General features: G+C 46.7%; 1 protein-coding gene across 1 annotated transcript in view; it reads left to right on the top strand.

The window, feature by feature from the left end:
- Window positions 1–19,685, top strand: part of CNNM4 (cyclin and CBS domain divalent metal cation transport mediator 4) — a 51,231-nt gene extending 31,546 nt beyond the window's left edge. The window contains exons 2-7 of the mRNA XM_056860016.1: window positions 5,748–5,891; window positions 7,227–7,364; window positions 9,805–9,974; window positions 11,059–11,158; window positions 18,147–18,334; window positions 19,373–19,685. Of these exons, the coding sequence (XP_056715994.1) occupies window positions 5,748–5,891; window positions 7,227–7,364; window positions 9,805–9,974; window positions 11,059–11,158; window positions 18,147–18,334; window positions 19,373–19,576 (944 nt within the window). The 3' untranslated portion in view covers window positions 19,577–19,685. The remainder of the gene's footprint in view (window positions 1–5,747; window positions 5,892–7,226; window positions 7,365–9,804; window positions 9,975–11,058; window positions 11,159–18,146; window positions 18,335–19,372) is intronic.
- The last annotated feature ends 1,021 nt before the right edge of the window (window positions 19,686–20,706 follow it).

The following is a 20,706-nucleotide window of genomic DNA, read 5'->3' as shown; positions in this document are numbered from 1 at the left end:
ATGGTCAGAGTTGAAATAGGAGTCTGGTACTCCTGCGGAAAGCCAAACTGGTAAACTGAAAAATGTTCAAGAGGTCTTGGGGAGGGGCTGTGGCTCAGTGGTAGAGCCTCTGCTTGGCATGCAGAAGGTCCCAGGTTCAATCCCTGGCATCTCCAGTTCAAGGGACTAGGCAAGGCGATGATGTGAAAGACCTCTACCTGAGACCCTGGAGAGCCGCTGCCGGCCTGAGTAGACAATACTGACTTTGATTGACCAAGGGTCTGATTCAGTATAAGGCAGCTTCATATGTTCATGTCTCTCTTCCAAGAGCTTATGGCAATGTGTTTTGCTCCCCCTCTTAAAATACCTGCAGACGTTGTGCTGGTGTACTTGAAATGTGGAATTGTGCCTTCACTGTGCGATCTTTCACCAGCCCCGCCACCTGTGAAACGTCAGTGGGAGGCAGTTGAAGCTGGGGCTTCCTGCATGCAAAGCAAATTCTGGGTTTTCTCAGTCAACAAAGTCCCAGAGATCTTTCATTCACACAGGCCATGGGTTCATCCAATCCAGCATGATCTACTCTGGCCAGCAACAGCTCTCCAAGGCAGAAGCTTTTTTCAGCATGGCCACCTGACATCTTTTTTTAAAAACTAGAGATGCTAGGGACTAAGCCTGGGACCAAAGTGCTGGGGCTCCCCTGAGCGTCAGCCCCAGCCATTTTAAGGGCACTGAAAACAACAACTACGACTGTGCTTGGTCACATGGGGATAATTCTTGTACTCACCTTTGGTGAGCAGCTTTCAGAAGGTTCTGTGCAAACAAATCAAAGGCTATATCCTGGCAAGTGGAGTCGGACTCTAACTCTGAATGATGACATTGTCTTGTACAATTTCCCTTCTCCCATACGCACACATGTCAGTCCAGGTGATTTCTTAATGAAATTCTCTGGGGACTTGTAAAAAAAAAAAGTATGTTCAATACAGGTATGACCTTTGGTTTACAATGAAATAATTCTTATCTCTCTTTTTTAAACAAGCGGGCGGGGAAGCTGATATATATAGTACACAAATACATATTTTGACAATGGGGTGGGAGAGGGAGGAAGGCTGATTCCACATGGTGATGATTCTCTGCGTACACCTTGTCACCTCTGCAAAGGCTTAAATTCCTTGCATTTGCGGTGGCAACTGAGCATCCGCATGGCAGATTTTCCCGGAGTTTCCTTGCCTTAGCCCCTCATGGTTTCCGCACAACCCTCCACCACCACTAGAAGACTTTTTCAGCCTTAAAAAAAAGCAGCAGCAGAATGTTACAACTATTTCCACACCCTGCTGGCACTTCTGAATTCCCAGCTTTCATCCAAAAAGAAAAGAAAAAAGTAAGCCTCTGCTTTGGGTTGCAGAGATATAAGGGGAAAGGTGCACTACTTATACGTCTGCAGTGGAAAGGGCTAGGTAGGAACTTTAAAAAAGAAATCTGGGAATTCAGTGGAGTTAGCAGAGCATGGAAATAGATTGTATATATTGACTATAGCACTAAATTGTTGTAGTATTATAGCACTTAACCGCCAGTTTTTGAAGAAGGCTGAGGCAAGGGAAATGGTGCCAAGGTGGGCAGGACCTTAAAAAGTGCACCCTTTCACATCTAAATGGCACGTAAATGCACATCTTTCCAGAGGGGCACATTTCTATTAAGGCCTTCCAGCTAAAAGCCCCCAGCAGCTGGAAGGTTGACATAAAAGTATAGGACTAACGTCTGGGTCACTCCACTGCCATCCTGTCTGCCAACCAGGGTTGCTAAATCTGTGTTGGGAAATTCCTGGAGATATGAGGGTGGAGCCTGAGGAGGTTGGAGTTTGGAGAGGGGAGGGACCTTGGAGAGGTATAATGCCATAGAGTCTACCCTCCAAAGCTGCCATTTCCTCCAGGGAAACCGATCTCTGTAGTCTGGGGATCGGTTGTAATTCCAGGAGATTTCCAGGCCTCATCTGGAGGTTGGCAACCCTGCAACCAACTGACAGTCCGCTGCTCCTGCAGTATATGGTAAAGATTTCTTAGTTATGGAAGTGAAAATAAACACAACTGAGAAGTGCACCTCAGCAACTGTCCTGAATTGAAATTGTGATCAACTTTAAATGTAAGCTGCTCCGGGTGCCTGTTTGGCAGAAAATCAGGGTATAAATGCTTCCGAATGAATAAATAAAACACCCAGCCTTTAGGTTGGTCCTGGGGCAGAAATGATACGCTGCTGCTGCACGGAGCCCTGAGCGCATGTGTGAAGTAATTGGCAACTGCCTTCCGGAGGCGAGAGGTCATGTTCTGCTCGGCTGCAAAGGAGGATTTGGTTTTTAATCTCTGGCCTGTGGCTTCCAGCACGGCTGCTATTCCAAGTGCCCTAACAATCGTACGGGCTCTGTCATTGCAGGATGCTGCAGGGCTACAGTCGTAACGGTTGGCAAAAGTAAACTGAATCTCCTGTGGACCCCAAAGTGTTCACCCACAAAGTATTCGCCTGTAGTTTCTCTGCCTGATTTACTGCTCTGACTAGGGTTGCCAACCTCCAGGTAGTAGCTGGAGATCTCCCGCTATTACAGCTGATCACCAGCCGAAAGAGATCAGTTCACCTGGAGAAAATGGCCGCTTTGGCAATTGGACTCTATGGCATTGAAGTCCCGCCCCTCCCCAAACCCTGCCCTCCTCAGGCTCTGCCCCAAAAACCTCCCGTTGGTTGCAAAGAGGGACCTGGCAACCCTAGCTCTGACCTTGCCTCCTGCCAACCACCCTCTGCTGGAGCAGGTATTTTGACCAATTTCTGCATTGGGTATGACCGGAGTATTCATTCACACCTGACACAGAGGCATAGCAAAATGACCCACCCTCAAAGGAGGCTGCCTGTTACATTGCTACATGAGTCTCTGTTCTGGACGTACCTCTTTCCTTTGAGGGCAGGTATTCTTCCTCTTTGACACAGTGAGTAAACCCTCTCTGGTGTAGAAGTTGAAATGTTCCTCCTGTTTTAACTTAGGGGGAAAAACAGCGTGCCTCAGAATCCACCTCTAGATTATTATTAATATGATTATTCTCGATTATGGGGAAAAGAAGGGCGGGCTCTTCTGAGAACACCTGCACAGTTTTCTTGGCTTTGCTGTTATAAAGAACCTTAAAGCTCTTGGATTTAGTGTTCCCCACAGCCAGGCTTCCCTTGGTATCGTTGCTATATAGCCCCAAGCTCCGCAGCTAATCTTTACTTTTCCATGTTTGGCACATGTTGTGTCTGTATCCCACAGTGTAGACAAGTAGACTGCAGCCTGTTGAAAAGTATCTGATTCCAAGGATTCTGTTAATCAGGGATGGATTAGTGTTGTGAATTACAGATGTGGCACTAAAACACTCTTCTGCCGTTCACGGCCCTTGAAAATTCGTTGATAGATTCCTGGCAGAGCTCCGAATACAATGGCTTTTGTTTTTTTAATGATGTGCTGGGCGGAGGGATGTCTTGGCGGAGGGATGTCTTGAACAATCTGATTTCCATTCATTTTCTCATTCTAACCAATGGCAACAGACATCAGAGAATGTAGCTGTACGCAAAGAGGCAGGATATAATTTTTTGGAAACATAAAAACAAAAACAAATCGTTACAGCAATATTTATGAAAAATAATAGTTCTTTCCCCACCACCTTTCTTCCAACTGGGCCCAAGGCAGTGATAATTAATGTATGGCGTACAATCCAGCCAAACCAAAAGTCCCACTGATTTCTGGTGGAAACAGAAACGTGGACTTTATGCTCTTTTCATGTTAATGTGTTTAAATATTGGCTAAATCGTGGTTAATAAATTGGTTAATATTTGCTGGTTAATTAAGCAGTTAGTACTAGGACCCAGAACAGCCAGCGTGGTATAGTGGTTAAGGTGTTGGACTGTGTGTGTGTGTGTAAAGTGCCGTCAAGTCGCAGCCGATTTATGGCGACCCCTTTTTGGGGTTTTCATGGCAAGAGTCTAACAGAGGTGGTTTGCCAGTGCCTTCCTCTGCACAGCAACCCTGGTCTTCCTTGGTGGTCTCCCATCCAAATACTAACCAGGGCTGACCCTGCTTAGCTTCTGAGATCTGACGAGATCAGGCTAGCCTGGGCCATTCAGGTCAGGGCAAGGTGTTGGACTAAGGCATGGGAAACTCAGGTTCAAATCCCCACTTGCGCCATGGAAGCTTGCTGGGTGACCTTGGGCCAGTCACACACACTGAGCCTCAACCCTGGCAAGTATTTGGATGGGAGACCTCCAAGGAATACCACGGGCGTGACATGGAACCAGGCAATGGCAAACCACCTCCAAATGTCTCTTGCCTTGAAAACCGTACAGGGTTACCATAAGTCAGTTGTGACTGGTGGGAGAGCCAGACGGGCATTCCTATTTCCTCACCCTAACCATTGAGCATGCTCCAACTTTTTGGTCTGACTTACCCATCTGAATAACTGCTCAGAGAAGGGATCTACTGTGGATCAGAGGTAGAACACCTGCTTTGCATATGGAATGTCCCAGATTCAGTTCCTAGCATCGACAGCTAAGAAAAACCCTTCTCTACCTGAGACCCTGGATAATCGTTGCTGGTCAGAGTCAAACCAGATGTGTGTGTATCTGTAGGTTTGCTGCATCTTTTCAACGTTAATTATCCAATGTGGGAGCCCAAGCTGGGTTGGAACCACATACATATACTTTTCTCCAATGAGACCAATGAATCCTGCCTGAGGTCGTTTCAGTTTCAGTTTGGGAAAAAGGCATTGGGAGAGAGGTTTAAACCTTCCTACCCTTGTGTTGAGGTCCCAATCTGAATTCCACCCCACGTTTGATGATTAAGTTTGTAAATACACTGGGTAGGGTTGCCAAGTGCCAGGTGGTGGCGGGCAAACCCCCGCCAATCCACCTGGCTACCCGTCGACCAGCTGAGGGTCGGGGGGAACTTCTGGTTGTAAACCGGAAGCGCCGCATTGCAAGGGCTGTTTGCCACGCCCTTGCGATGCGGCACTTCTGGGTTTAAACGCGTTGCAAGGAGCTGTTTACCACTCAAACTGGGAGTGCGATGCAGCACTCCCGGTTGTAAACCGGAAGTGATGCCATTGTGTCGGTGCGGCCACGCACCCACATGATCTTTTCTTTCCTCTGCCCCAAAAACCTTCCGCCGGAAGAGAGGGAGGGCCTGGCATCCCTAACACTGGGTGCTGCAGAAACATACATTTAGTTTGACTTTTGCCTAGTAAACGTCGGGATGTGACGTCACCCCATGGGTCAGGAATAGGGGACCTTTACCTTTTTATATATATGGAGCAAGACTAGCAAGGCTATTTCCGCACAAAGACCCAGGCCTGACCTGGATATATTTATAGCCAGGCCACATTAAACAACATTGGTGGCCTGCTGCTATAGGTGATGGGGCCATGATGAGATATTACCTATTCTTTTCCTGGCTCATCACACCAGACGGGTCACCAAGAGGTCCCTGGTTTGGATTCAGGCTGATTCTAACAACATCTGTCAAATCTATCCAATTAAAAGACCACAACCAGTTCTGCTTGTGCAGGGAGTCCACATAGGTAAATGTTTTCCTGGCAAATGGTGAAACGGCTATGATCCTATGCTCCTGTTTCCCCCGAATCCTACAGCTGCTACCGGAAGGTATGCACTTCCAACCATGTGGATATTTGTAATGCAACAGCACAAACCTTTCGTGATATTTACTGCAGCAGTGAAATAACCAAATTGTTTGTCTCCCTCAGGAAAATCGCATCTGGCCATCGTCCAGAAAGTGAACAACGAAGGCGAGGGCGACCCTTTCTATGAGGTGCTGGGCCTGGTGACCCTGGAGGATGTCATTGAGGAGATAATCAAATCGGAGATCCTGGATGAGTCGGATATGTACAGTTACGTTCATTCAGAATCCTTCTTTCTTAACAAAAAAATCTGTCTAGGAACACCTTGGGGTATTAGCCAGTGGCTTATTTTCCACACATTGCCCTTCAGTCTGCCTGAGGAGCTGCATGGCCCCCGGAAGAAAGCGTATCCTGTCGCCTCATGGAGATGTCATTAGGGCCCAGAGAGCAAAAGGGCACATTTCTCCTTCTTAGCTTGACTTCGGCAAATGACTACTGGAGGCTAATTTTTATCTCTATATATCACTGATTTAATTTTTTTTCCAATGCGTAAAATTTGCCTGATTCCCTAGCTGCAAGAATGGATAGATCTTACAGATCAGTGTCATAACCTTGCAAGTCTGAACCGGGACCTCAAAACGAGGCTTTAATTTAGGAATGGGAAGCAGGACAAAGAGTTTTAACTGGCTTGTAATAATGAGAAAAACAAAACAGAGATACACAGGGTTAAAATTAGTCCAGAAGTCACTTCCTAAAGTCATGGCATGAGGCAGGAATGTATTCTTTTGGGCCTTGCTCCTAATTCCATGAGTGATAAGGATGCTGTCCTTTTCTGGGGGAAATGTGGGAAATTTGCCCCAGTGCAGTAACTTGTTGACTGGAAGTATGCATGATGGTATTTGTCTTTTTGGGAGGGGGAGCCATCCTTCCCAACAATGGTCTCAATGAGAAGCTGGGGAAAAGGGATGTGGAATGTGGACAACCTCTCCACAGGTGCTACTCACGTACTTGGAGGCCTCTTGGTCTCTGCGTTTTATTCACACGATATCCCAATAGCAGATTTAGACTCACAAGTTATGTCCTTAGGTGGTGCTGGACTGTAGGGTCTTGTCCCCCTTAGTGAGATTCCAGGGAGAGCAGAAGGAGGTCCACATATTGTTGGATCCAGCACTATCATCGGTCATCTCTTGGATTTTCCTGTGTGAGAGGCAGGTTTTGTCCCCTCTTAACTGTGTCCCGTATTTCAGCCATGTATTTTGCCCATAGAACTCAGTTGAAGCCATTGGGAGTCACTGTAAGAAGTGGCTGTTCCTTGATATATCTCAGTATATTACCCACTTCCTGACTTTCAGGTACAGTCTGGTTTCAGAATCATTACTAGTATACACTGATTTCATTTCCCCCAAAACTTTGTTCTGTAACCTTGAGGAACAGAAACGTTATAGGAAAGCTGAAAATCTCCAAGAATCCAGATTATGTATCTTGGTGGTGGGCACATGGAAGCATGGAATAAGCATAGCCCCTAACTATAGTTGTACTTTGGAAACCTCATAAATTGTTCTCTATGGAACACTTCTTTTCACATACCCCTTTTCTACTCTGTAGCTGACAACCGCTCCAAGAAGCGAGTGAACAACCAGAAAACCAAGAGGGACTTTTCTGCTTTCAAGGATAATGACGCAGAGTCCAAAGTGAAGATCTCCCCGCAGCTTCTTCTGGCTGCTCACCGGTTTCTTTCTACAGGTAAGAGATGCCTTGACGAATACCAGGGATTTTGGTGCAAGGGAAGATTCCCAAGGACAGCTAGGAAAGCAGAACATCTTGTGGCTGTAGCATTCTAGACTATCTGAAGCTTCCAAGGAGTTTTTTTTAAGGAGGTGTACCATTGAGGGAGGAGGGAAGGCAGCATGGTTTAGCCTGATCTCATCAGATCTCAGAAACGAAGCAGGGTTAGCATTTGGATGGGAGACCACCAAGGAATACCAGGGTTGCTGTGCAGAGGAAGGCACTGGCAAATCACCTCTGTTAGTCTCATGCCTTGAAAACCCCATAAGGGGTCTCTTTAAGTCAGCTGCAACTTGACAGCACTTTACACACACACACACGATTGTGGGCTGGCCAGCTAGCTTCTGCATTGGATATGTGGCACCTATTCCACCTTTTAACTGCCTATTAAATTATCTCTTAGTGGATGGGAAGCATATTTAAAAGTTTCCGAAGTTCTGATAGCCGAGATACACTGCATTAAAGATGCACTTCACTCTAGATTTACTTATAGAGTAGATAAGAGTGAGGCTAAACCATCCTCTGAGGAGCCTGTCTACTGTGATTCTATGTGAGTCTTCCATTTGTCTGGATGCCCTTTCTAACTAAGTTGGAAAGACTCATACAGAGATGTGAGGCAGTCCAGCTAAAGGCAAATACTTTTGTTGCTTTATGCAGCAGGTTGAAGGAATCATCCAGTAATTAGTGGTGCAGAAATGCTGTTGAATTAGTTGAATGGAAGGAGGCAAAGATGGAGCAGTGGATCATACAGAGATGTAGAGGGCAACCTCCTCTGTAAAAGGTAAAGGTAGTCCCCTGTGCAAGCACCGGGTCATTCTTGACCCATGGGGTGACGTCACATCCCGACGTTTACTAGGCAGACTTTGTTTGCGGGGTGGTTTGCCAGTGCCTTCCCCAGTCATCTTCCCTTTACCCCCAGCAAGCTGGGTACTCATTTTACCGACCTCGGAAGGATGGAAAGCTGAGTCAACCTTGAACCGGCTAGCTGAAACCAACTTCCGTCGGGATTGAACTCAGGTCGTGAGCAGAGCTTTTGACTGCAGTTCTGCAGCTTAACCCTCTGCACCACGGGGCTCAAACCTCCTCTGTAAGCAGGCCTTAAATTATTTAGTTTTTAAAGTTCTTGGGACACAGCACGCTTCTTTGGGAATTGATGACTTAAGCTAATGTCCACTGCTGGCTGACAATGTGATCCTAACCAGAACTATGCCCTTCTAAGTCAGTTGAAGTCGGCGGGCTTAGAAGTGTTATCTCTGCTCATGGTTGCACTATTAATGTCTTTTGTATGTAGCATCTGCTCATTGGCATTAGTGTCTCGCATGCAACAGACAGTAACAGCCAAGTCCATCTATGCAATGCACATGCGCACACGTGTACACAGGCTCCTTTTTCCGCCAATGTGGCACCCTCCATTCACCTCCCTTTTCTCTCTTGCCTCAAGACCCATCAAATCTGCCGCCCACAATCTGCCCAAATCAGATTTAAAAGGTTAATATGAAATCCACATTGAAAGGTCATCCTCGTTATTTTATTCAGAAATTACAGGGGATTTGTCTTCTGAGTATGATATCCCTCTATTATCCTGTCTGCTGTGGTTTTAGGATTGAATGGGGGCTGTTGTGTGGGTGGGTTCCCCCCCTCCTTTTTCTGTTTCTCACAGCAAAGCCAACCAATAGTGGCAAAGTAACTGCCACATTTCTGGGGAGGGTTATTGCCTCAGGTTGGGCCCCGGCCGTGCTTTAGACCATGCATGGCATGATGGCTGTTCCTCAGGCTGCTAGGGAAAAGATTCCTGTTTTCTTTTCCAGTTATCTCCTTGCAAAACCAGCTTTGAGGGGAAACCCGGAAGAGCTCCGTTCTGCGAGAAAGAAAGAGAAAGAGACAGAGAGAGAAATATGCAGGTTATAATAGGAGAATTCCAGCACAGAGAGGGAAGGTACAGTGTCTAAAGCCCTGATCAGCAATTAGTGAGAGTATAGCATGAGGGATGGCAAATTGAATTCCCCACCCTCCCAAATTAGCCTACAAGCAATTGTGCTTTTCTGTATTTTTTTTTTGGGGGGGGGTTGTTTTAAAGCTAATAACTGGAGGGAGGAGAGGGTATCCTGTGGGCTAGAATTGACCTAGTGCTTTCCAGTTGCCAAACCAGCGTACCTCCATTAAGTTGCTCCTGTAGTTGTGTTTCAGTGACTTGAGGAGGGTGGCATGAAAAGCAACCTTTGCCCGAGAGTAGCTTCTGACACACTAAACAAGTGAGGGAGAGGAAGGCGCAAATGGACGGCAGTTCCTCTCACGCAACTTGTTTAGAACGGCTCCCGTCTCTCAGAGGCACCAAGTCCCCCTCGGACACATCGCTTGCCGCCTGACCGCTGAGTCCCCTACCACCTTCTTTTTACAGAGGTGAACCAGTTCACCCCAGCCTTCATTTCCGAGAAGATCCTGCTTCGCCTGCTCAAACACCGGGACGTCATCCAGGATCTGAAGTTTGATGAGGAGAACAAGAAGGCACCTCAGCACTTCCTCTTCACCAGAAACAAGGCAGCCGACTACTTCATCCTCATCCTGCAGGTAGCCCCACCCGCTCCTAAACCCTTCTGCCAAGAAGGCCGGTTGTACTCATAAGGAGGAGCATCAACATTCCCACCAGTGGTATCTTATGTATTATGTCTTAAGTGCCTAAAAAAAGAATCCCAGCAAACTGCTGTACAGTCAAGAGCCCGACTTCACAGAGTTATAGTGAAGGTGAGCCAGGTGAAGATTTTAAATCACACTGGTGCCGTTGAAAGAGCTGAATCGCTTCTGGCTACTTAGTGAAGGTACGAGAGCCCTTGCTTATCCTTGTGGCTCATTTCAAAACGAGAGCCAGTGTGGTGTAGTGGTTAAGAGTGTTGAATTAGTGTCTGGGAGACCCAGGTTAGAGTCCCCACTTGTGCCGTGGAAGCTCACTGGGTGACCTGGGGCCAGTCTCACTCTCTCAGACGAACCCACCTCACAGGCTTGTTGTGAGGATGAAAGGGAGGAGAGGAGGAGGATGCACCCCGCTTTGGGTCCCCATTGGGGAGAAAGGCAGGGTGTAAATGGAGTAAATAAATAAATTAAATATTCCAGGTTAGTGTTTTCTCAAACCTTTTCTCAAACCTTTTATAAACCTTTTCTCAAACCTTTTCATGGAAGATTCTAGGGAAGTATCTTGGTGGTGGGCACATGGAAGCAGACTTTGTTTGCGGGGTGGTTTGCCAGTGCCTTCCCCAGTCATCTTCCCTTTACCCCCAGCGAGCTGGGCACTCATTTTACTGACCTCGGAAGGATGGAAGGCTGAGTCAACCTCGAGCCGACTACCTGAAAGAAGGAGTCTTCCATAGAGAACAATTTATGAGGTTTCCAAGGTACAACTATAGTTAGGGGCTATGCTTATTCCATGCTTCCATGTGCCCACCACCAAGATACTTCCCTAGCACATGCTTCTAGGGAAGGCAGCTAGGCATGTGTGTCCCTACTGTCACCCAGTATGAACAGAGTGGGTCCTAAAATGTATCCGATGGTCTCCTGAGTTTACATCTTGCAGGGGAGCATCAATAGTGAAGGGAAGTCTGCTCCGCGAAGCCAACCTTCTCCAGAGCCTAATCGTTCTTTCTCTCTTTCTCTTTTACAGGGTAAAGTGGAAGTGGAGGCCGGCAAGGAGAACATGAAGTTTGAGACGGGTCCCTTCTCCTATTACGGGGTGATGGCCTTGAATCCGGTTGTTACAACAAGTAAGCGGCAGCCCTGTTTCCTTGGGGAGGGACCTGCCTGAGAAAGGAGCCACCGGGCAGGCAGGAGCAGGGAGGGAAGCAGGCAGCCTTCCAAGACCTTTGTTTTCCCTGTGGTGAGCAGCAGTTCCTAAGTCACGGAGGAGTTCTTGCTGGAGTCTCCTAGGGCCGCTGGCAGCCCAGAGGCCGGTCTGACCCACAGAACCTTTTCATCTGTCCCCCTCACTGGTCTTACCCCAAAATAAAAACCTTTGTCTGCCATTCGGTCATACGAAACAGAAAATTGTTTTCAAAGGTGGCTGGGGTGTGCTTTGTCTGCGGCCACACTTCGACATTCACATTCCTCTTTGGGTGTTGTCTGCAGTGCTCTGGCCATGCCTCAGTATTTGTGCTCCATTAACTGTGAAGCCATAATCATGAGACTGTGGCGCTGATTTTATGATGGAGCCCAGCCATATGCTTCCAAAATAAATATGGAAGAATACAGAATTTGCTGTATTCCGGGCCAGAACTGTCCCGTGATGCTTTGCCCCTCTAAGCAACTGTTCCTCATGATCGGAGCAGTAGTACACGAAAGGTACTCTGTGGCGTAGAAGGTGTTGGGGGGTGAGGAGGTACAACTCTTAAGGAGCCATAAAAGTTCCTTGAGCTGGACCGTGCCCATCCACAGGGGTTTTGCCAGAGATCATGAGGCCCATTTGGACTGAGGCAGCCTGTGGGTCGACTCACAAGGATCAGAGGAAATAAAAAGACATCACTGATCGTAGGAAGCTCCCTTATACTAAATCTTTCCTTCTGGTCTAGGGCTGTCTTTCCCAAGGTGTCCCAGAGCCATAGATGGGGCCTTTCTCAGCCCTGCTAATTTTGGCTGGAGATGCTGAAGAGTGAATCCGGAGGGGGGGTGTTGTTTTTTGCATATCTGATGTTCTGCAGCAGGTATGGGGCAGCATCTGTTTTTGTCGGCCATTCTGTTCTCCGTAGGGTTTCCAGCTGCCTGGAGAAAAAATATCCTATCTCTTTATCAGATGCTCAATGGGATGTTATTTGCGAAGTGTTGTTATATACCTCCATGTCATAAAAAGCTTCACCTGCCCATTTGTACAAATTAAGCCTCTCTTAAGGGGACAGGACATTTTTCTGTTGGCAGTGCTGGTCCTCCAGGCAGTAGGCTGAAGACCAGGGGCATCTTTGGTTCAAACTGATCCCCTCAGAAATGGCCAAATTCCAGAAACATCAGCCAGCTTGGTGTATTAGTTAGAGTGTTGGCCAGGGGAGTGCTGGATTCAGATCCTCCCTGAAGCCCAATGAATAATCTTGGGCCAGTGACTTTTTCTTAGCTTTTACCTAGGTTATTATGAGGGGGGGAAATGGAAGAAGGGAGAGATACACAGAGTTCCTTAACTCCTTATTTATTTAGATTTTTTTCCGCTGCCTCTATGGAGACCTGCTCCATGGAGGAATGATGGAATAAAAATGAAAGAGCTGGATGATAAAGTTGGCAGTGAGTACACATGCTCTGGCATTACACATTATTTTCATAATAGGCATTTACATGGTGCATGCACACTATATGAATCCAAAAGAAATTAAATTGTTAACATTAAATTGTGGGATATCTTTGTTTCTTATTATTTGAAACCATTGTTTTTTCCTTTTTAAGGAAAGTTTAGGCAATGTTTTTAAAAAGCGGATTGATTAAAATTTGGAAAGGCCTCCAAGATACATATCTTTTTCATGGGCTGCCAGTTTGGCCCTTCCTGCCATAAATCAGAGACTTTCTGAATTTTCCTGAGGCCCAATCTGCTGGTTTTAGCGCTTATTTCAAGATTACATGCTAGAGTTGTGCCATCTTGTGGCCAGTCTTGGAACCTCAACCTGCATCACAAAACATCAGACAGCTCCTTTAATCTACAGTTTGCGCTAATAATGGCTTTACTGAAAAATCTGTGCATGTTAAAATGGTTAAAAGTTTGGACTAGGAGCTGGCAGACCCAGGTTTAAATCCCTCCTCCCCTATGGAGCTTGCTGGATGACCTTGGGCTGGTCACACTCAGCCTAACCTTCCTCACAGGGTTGTTAGGAAAATAAAATGAAGGAAATAAGAGTCACGTGCAGCACTCTGAGCTCAGTGGAGGAAGGACAAGTGAAAATACTTGAAATCTATAGGTAGAAACATCTCCATGTTTGGTCTTGTGCAGGAGAACTTCCTGGTGGACTGTGGCTTACAGGTCCCTGTCGCTCTGCCATCTTTAATGGCACCCAAAATCTGCAGCCTGAAGCAGTCACCTCACTTTGCCCCATAGAAGCACACAACAGACAAAAGGAAATATAGAATGAACAAAAGGAAGTACTTTTTAACTTAATGAGAGATTAAATTATAGCATTCATGACCAGTGGACGTAGTGTTGGCCATGAACATGGATGGATGGCTTTAAAGGGGGATTAGACAGATTCATGGAGGGATCCATCAGGGGTTACTTGTCATGGTGAATGAAAAGAACCTCCATGTACAGAGGCAGCAAGCCTCTCAGTACCAGTGCTAGGAAACAGCCTTGGGAAGGCCTTGGCCTCTACGCTCTTTTTGTTGGCCCTCCAGGGGAACTGGTTGACCACTACATAAAATAGGTTGCTGGACTAGATGGACCATTGGTCTGATCTGGCACGGCACCTTTTATGCTCTTATGGCAGCTGCACATTGTGAGGGAATCACATGATAAGTGCAGGGAATGTTATAAAATGGGGGACAAACAAGGGCAAGAGAACTAGATATTAAATCTACTGCATGTTAACGTTTTTTTATTAGGAGAGTGATTTGCCACAGCAGCCCAACAGTGGTCGCATGGGTAGCTGATTCCAGTAATTGAAAGCCAGGGCAACTTCCCTGCTCTGCTGCCATCTCACTGTATGACCTTGGGCAAGATGGTTCATTTCCCACATTGTCAGTTTAGCCATATGTAAAGACAGGAGGTGTCGGGATAAAACTATAATTAATGCAAATTTTAGATTAGAGGAACCCCACCATGACTTGTGATGCAGGATGCGGTTTTCAAAATGACCAGTAGAGGGCACAAGTCTAACATCTAGGACTGCATTGAGAAATGACAACAGGTTTGCCTTGGGCGAATTTGGAAACATCCTATGCAGGGCAGGGACGTCCATCCCGAACTGCATCAGAGCAAGTTACATTTGTGTGGGGTACCATCTTCCACATCCAGCTCCAGAATGAGCCAGCAGCTGGCCCGTTGTACGTGCTGTCCTTTAGAAATCAACCATAATGATCTTTGCTACATGTGTGGGACGGTTTCTTTTTTTGTGTGTTACTCCCATTTTGCACCTGCTTCTCATCCAGTCCTTCACTGTGTGTGTATTTGTGTCTAGCCCCATCAGCCAAACTTGATCGCCAGTCTTTACAGCGAGGGTCCTTGCATTCCAGGGTATCAGGTAAACCAACATTTGTGCATGTCATGAGAAGTGCACATCTCTAACTGGATTAACCCCTTGCCTGGCCTTCATGCTACAGCTAGGTTGCTTTCACTCAGTACTGTGGGATGCGTTGCCTTCCCCCAGAGTTACAGAACAAGGGGGAAGAGAAATACTAACCTGGCACCACTCTGTTTCCTGAAACACACAAGGAAATTGTCAGCCCAATGGAATCGGTCGAGAGTTACCCTTGGGCTGGAGAGACATGCGTTCATCTCTCTTTTCAGCCATGAAAGAGTCACTGTCTCATACATTCATCTGCTTTTTAGAGGTGCTGTAGAGGTACAATGGAGAAAACTCCCATGTATTCACCTCCCTGAACACCTCTGAGTAGTCTAGAAGTGTGGTTGATCAATGGTTTATTATAATCCACTTTTCTTACTACTTCTGGCAACCCACCATAAAAAAACCCAACCCATGCAATTGGTGAAGCAGAGTTTGGGGTTTTGCTAAAGAGAAATAGCAAAAAAAAAAAATTGTGGAGGGGGGCGACACTTGCTTATCAGCTGCTGCATCAGCATACATGGAATCGTTTCTTAGGGGGTGGAGTTGCCCCTTGTGAGTTTGCACTGCATGTCAACAGATTCCACAGGTCCTGAGCATTTGAGCCCTCGGTGTTCAGTCAATGTGCAGAGAAGGAAAGCATGCACAAGTGTGCGGGCCCTGCCTCCCCATGATCGCCAGCTTGTCTGCATGTTGCAAATATGTGGAGAAAGTGTCCAAATGTATTCTCCCTGTGAACAGGAGAACGTTGGGAAACCAGTGCCCCCGATCACATGTGGACATATCTTCCGTGCATTCACACCATGCCGATGAGTTGGTGATGAGGGAGCGGAGCCAGCACACATGTCCCTCTCTGTGAGTTGCTTGGCTGCACAGAGGGGTTGCGTGCTCAGGGCTACTTTGTTCTGTATCTTCATGTGTTCTGTTCTGTTGCGATGCTTCTGACAGATGCCTAACGCCAGACTCCAGCAGAAAGCATTTGCCTTCTCATGCTCTCAGCTTTGGCAATGGAATTGATCGGGAAGGGACCATTGTTGTGTAACTTGTCCTGGGGTTGAATGATAATCACAATAAAATAATTAGTTTATTCTACATGGGGGGGTGGGAGGAGCCCCGTGACGCAGAGTGGTAAGCTGCAGTACTGCAGTCCAAGCTCTGCTCACGACCTAAATTCAATCCCGACAGAAGTTGGTTTCAAGTAGCCGGCTCAAGGTTAACTCAGCCTTCCATCCTTCCGAGGTCGGTGAAATGAGTACCCAGCTTGCTGGGGGTAAAGGGAAGATGACTGGGGAAGGCAATGGCAAACCACCCCGTAAACAAAGTCTGCCTAGTAAACGTTGGGATGTGACATCACCCCATGGGTCAGGAATGATCCGGTGCTTGCACAGGGGACCTTTACCTTTTTTACATAGGAGGAAACAAAACTCCCAGATTGATGTATAACTTAAAGATGCAATTGAGAAATAGGTGCTTTGTGGGCCTTTAAGGCCAAAAAGCAGGTTTGAAATCTTTTAAGTGAAGAAACAATTCGGGGCACCAGTGTTTTGCCGATTGGGTGCCAACCTCAAAGGCAGGCATTCCTGACACCTGTGTGGACCCCAGAATTAATGGTTGTAGTTTGGATGGTAGCCAGCTCTGTAGTTTTCTTGCAGGACATAATGTTGTGCGTAATTCTGTTCCACATATGCAAACCTGCTTCTTAGGACTGTGTTCACCGTAAATAATTACACAAAATAGGAAGTGATGACTATGAATTAAAATAATTTTGAAAAACTAAGCATCCCATAGTTAACACCACAAATTCCTACAGAAGTCAAAACTCTGCAGATCAATGCAAGAGCTGGGAGGGGGCTTACACGACCTCTGAAAGGCCAGATTCACAGATTGGGATTACCAATAGATCGGTGTTGCTCCTGGTTGTCTTGGCAATGACTATGGCCAGAATTGCCTTTGACCTACCTAGGCTGATATCCCAACTGCAACCCTTTTTGGAGAAACCTGGCCATACTGACACATGCCCCAATGACTTCCAAGCTGGACTGAATGTGCAGGGCTGCCTTTGGGAAAGGTTCTTGGGAACTTTTGATTCAGCTTCTTTTGCCTCCAGTATAGTTTCCAGTGCCATTTCAAAATGCTGGTTTTGACCTGTAAAGCCATCAATGGTTTGGGACCAGGAAATGCAAATATCACCTTTTCCAACATGTGCCTGCCAGTAGACTGAGTTCAAGTGGAGAGGCTGTGCTCTGTGTTTAGCAGCATGGCAGTTGGCCTTGCGAAGAGAGCTAGCTTGGTGTAGTAGTGCTTAAGAGCAGTTGACTCTAATCTGGAGAACTGTGTTTGATTCCCCTCTCCTCCACATGAGGGGTGGACTCTAATTTGGTGAACCGGGTTGGTTTCCCCACTCCTACACATGAAGCCATCTGGGTGACCTTGGGCTAGTCACAGCTCTCTCTGAACTGTCTCAGCCTTACCTACCTCACAAGGTGTTCGTTGTGGGGAGAGGAAGGGAAGGAGATTGTAAGCTGGTTTGATTCTCTTTAAAAGGTAGAGAAAGTTGGTATATGAAAACCAACTCCTTCTTTGTGGTGGTAGAAGACCCCCCCACAGTATGTACCTCTGGCTGCACCCTCTGTTTATTCTCAGAATGCAAATGGAAGTTATCCTCTTTCCAGTGGGTTTTATCCTTGCTTTTATTCTGCTGGTTGCTCTCAAGGTCTTAATTCTTATTCTTTTGGTGACTGCAATGGTTTTTGCTGTGTGTATATTTTAATGTATTTTAACCTTTTTTTTCAGTAAGATTTAATACTTTTGCTGGAAGATCCATTTTTAAAATAACTTAAATAAGAGTTACATCCTTCTAGTGCCATGGACTTCAATGGAGTTAGAGGGGGAAACCGTGTTTAGGACTGCACTGCAAAATAAGAGCCCTCTTCCCCTCTGTTGTGATTCTGAAGGGCTCCTTTGCTGGGATTGTGCCCTTGTGATATAAATCCAGATGAAACCAGTAGAACTTATTTCTGAATAAACATGCATAGGGTCATGTTTTGGACAATTAAAAAAAATCAGCTGACCCAATTTCCAAATATATCCTCTTACCTTTTATATGCCCCATCACTTGCTAGCCCTCACCTGGATAGCCCAGGCCAACCCCTATCTCATCAGATCTCAAAAGCAAAGTAGGGTCGGTCCTGGTAAGTATTTGGATGGGAGACCACCAAGGAATTCCAGGGTCACTATGCAGAGGCAGGCAAAGGCAAGCCACCTCTGTAAGTCTCTTGCCTTGAAAACCTTACAAGGTCGCCATAAGTCAGCTGTAACTTGACGGCATTTTACACACACATCACTTGCTCAGGCAGTCATCAGTAGCCTTTGCAATTGATCTTGGAAAGGATGTTTTTATGAACGTGAAAGACGATTCTGTAGGCGGGGGGAGAAAAGCAAAGGTAGATGGAAGAAGGGAGGGTAAGAAAAAGGGTGTCCTTCCTGACTCGTTCTTCTCCACGTCTAGTTTCAGAGGTGCGCTCCCCTTCTCACGTGAGTAACCTGAATCGCTCAGCATCGCTGTGCTATCACGAACGCTCCGATTCCATCTCCTCCACCGTCAGCGGTAGCAACAACCAGATCAATGCCAGCCCCAGCTCCCAGTATCTCTCGGACTTCAGCGTTCGAGCCCTCATGGACCTGCAGTATATCAAGGTGAGACATACAAGAATGCCTCTCAGACCCATTTCTCACTGAGGTGGCAAAGCAGCTGTACCACTTTGTTGCTGAGCAGCTTGTTTGACTGAATGCCCCTCCATAGAAAAGGCACTCCTGGCACATGGGACTCTTCTCCCTGTAGTTTTTTGTGTGCAGATCTATATCTGTCTGTCTGTCTGTCTAGATAAAGATATCTCTCTCTATATATATATATACATAGAGAGAGAGAGAGAGATCTTTATATATATCTTTATATAGATAAGAGCCCCGTGGTGCAGAGTGGTAAGCCGCAGTACTGCAGTCCAAGCCCTGCTCACGACCTGAGTTCAATCCCAACAGAAGTCAGTTTCAGGTAGCCGGCTCAAGGTTGACTCCGTCTAACCTACCTCACAGGGTAATTGGGGAAAGGAGAATGATGTAAGTCTCTTTGGTCCCCCACTGGGGGAGTAAAGCGGGGCATAAAAATCTAAACGAATAAATAAATATCTGCATAATTGACTTCAACTGACTGAGAATGGTGTCACTCTCCTTAGAACTATGCCTCATCAACCTATCTCTTATATTTCTATCCAGGCCTTAGAAACGGATACAGAAACAATCTGGAGCTTCTTGGGGCTTGATTCTCCCACTACGCTGTCTCATGCCTCCCAATAAACACTGTCGTGTTTGAAGAGAGAATGGTTGGAAAAATACTGGGCCAACATGGTGGATACGTACTGGGGAAGCTGGGAGGGAAGACAGCCTGAGTATTGTAGTGGTTGTAGCGCAGGGGAGACCCAGGTTCCAAATTCTTTCATGAAGCTCACTAGGTGACCCTCTCTCAACTAAACCCGCTTCACAGGGTGATTTTGAGGTTAAAATGGAGGATTAGGAACTATGTACTTGAACTTCCTGGAAGAAGGACTAGATAGAAATATATTGAAATGGATGTGCTGTGTAAAATATTGCTGTCTGTGAGGCAGATTTTTTTGTTTGTTCTGCTCATACACCTTTGAGCACACTGTAGTTATTATTTGTTATTTTTCTACCCTGCAGATTACACGCCTTCAGTACCAAAACGGCCTCATGGCTTCCCGCTTGGAGAGCTGCCCCCAGTCTCCTGATGGCAGCCCCCCCAAACCGGACACCACCTTGCCCGCAAAGGAAACCCCGACATCCAATGAAGTGATTAGCCTCTTGAACGAGAAGAACTGCCAGCATTTGAAGACAAACCACAACCCCCCGGATGAAGTTGTCTGACCCCGGCCCTTTGGCGATCGGGTTTCGCCCAGCTCGCCCCAGTCCTTCCCTTCCAAAGACAGTAAAGTGGGAGGGGGGGAAACACACCAGTGCCCACGAGAGGATTTTGGTCATGCGACTACAAATGTCAGGTAGCGGATGCAGCCAGGGAGGAAGAAAGGCAGTTTCCCAACCAATCTCAGTGGCTTTTCTCTTGATGGCATACCCTTCTCCACTTTCCGGGCAGGAACAGGCTCGATATGATAAGGAGAGGCCAACTATGAAAGGAAACTGCACAGCTGCCAATGAGAAGAACAACAGGTTCTAGATGCTAAAGGGAATCCTGGCTTCTGGAGCACCAGAACCTGCATAACCCACTTTGATCCATTTCCACCCTGGCTCACGTTTCCACCAGGTGAGGTTTTACCGAGCCGAGGATTTCTAAAGGGAGCTTGCTTGCTGCTGTTTTTTTTTTTTTTTCCCCATGCTGGCTTTTTATTTAAACAGACCAAAACGGAGATAAGGTGATCCCATGGTCAGGCATGCTCAGAAGTCAGCAGTCCGATTCCGGAGTTGGTCCAATTCTGGTTCCCTTTTCCATGGAGCACTCATAGGAGGGGTTGTTCCCAGTCTCTGTTTGAGTAGTGAACAGGTACAGAGGCTGCACAGACAGAACTCGCCAGGAGGAGACAAGAGCCATGACTGCGGGCTACCACGACACAAGCAGACGTCTGCTGACAGGCAGGAATCATCTGCCCATCTCAGGGAGTTCTGATTCTTGTATGTTGTCTGGGATTATGATGTTCTGTTCTTCTTCTTCTTGTTCTCTCTCTTGTGTTTTGTTTTGTTTGTGGGCGTCCCATTGGAGAGACATTGTGCAGAGGTTTGAAGATGGGTGGGAATCCATCCCCCTCATCTGCCTTCACTGAGAGCTCTATTGCTGGGGATTGATATTTCTCGGTACACGCTCAGTTCCAGGCTAGAATCATCTCAAGGAGGCTGGTCTGGACAAGCAGCAGGGAGAGGCAGTCAAATTTTGAGGTGGTTGAATGAACTATTCTATTTGTCCTTGCGTGTTTTGAACACTCTCCCATGTAATAAAAACTCCTGACACACAGAAAACTAGTACAGCGGGGAGTGATCTGGGTTGA

Source organism: Euleptes europaea, chromosome 14 (genome assembly GCF_029931775.1).
Source record: "Euleptes europaea isolate rEulEur1 chromosome 14, rEulEur1.hap1, whole genome shotgun sequence".
Lineage (NCBI taxonomy): Eukaryota > Metazoa > Chordata > Lepidosauria > Squamata > Sphaerodactylidae > Euleptes > Euleptes europaea.
This window is presented reverse-complemented; position numbering and strand designations above follow the sequence as displayed.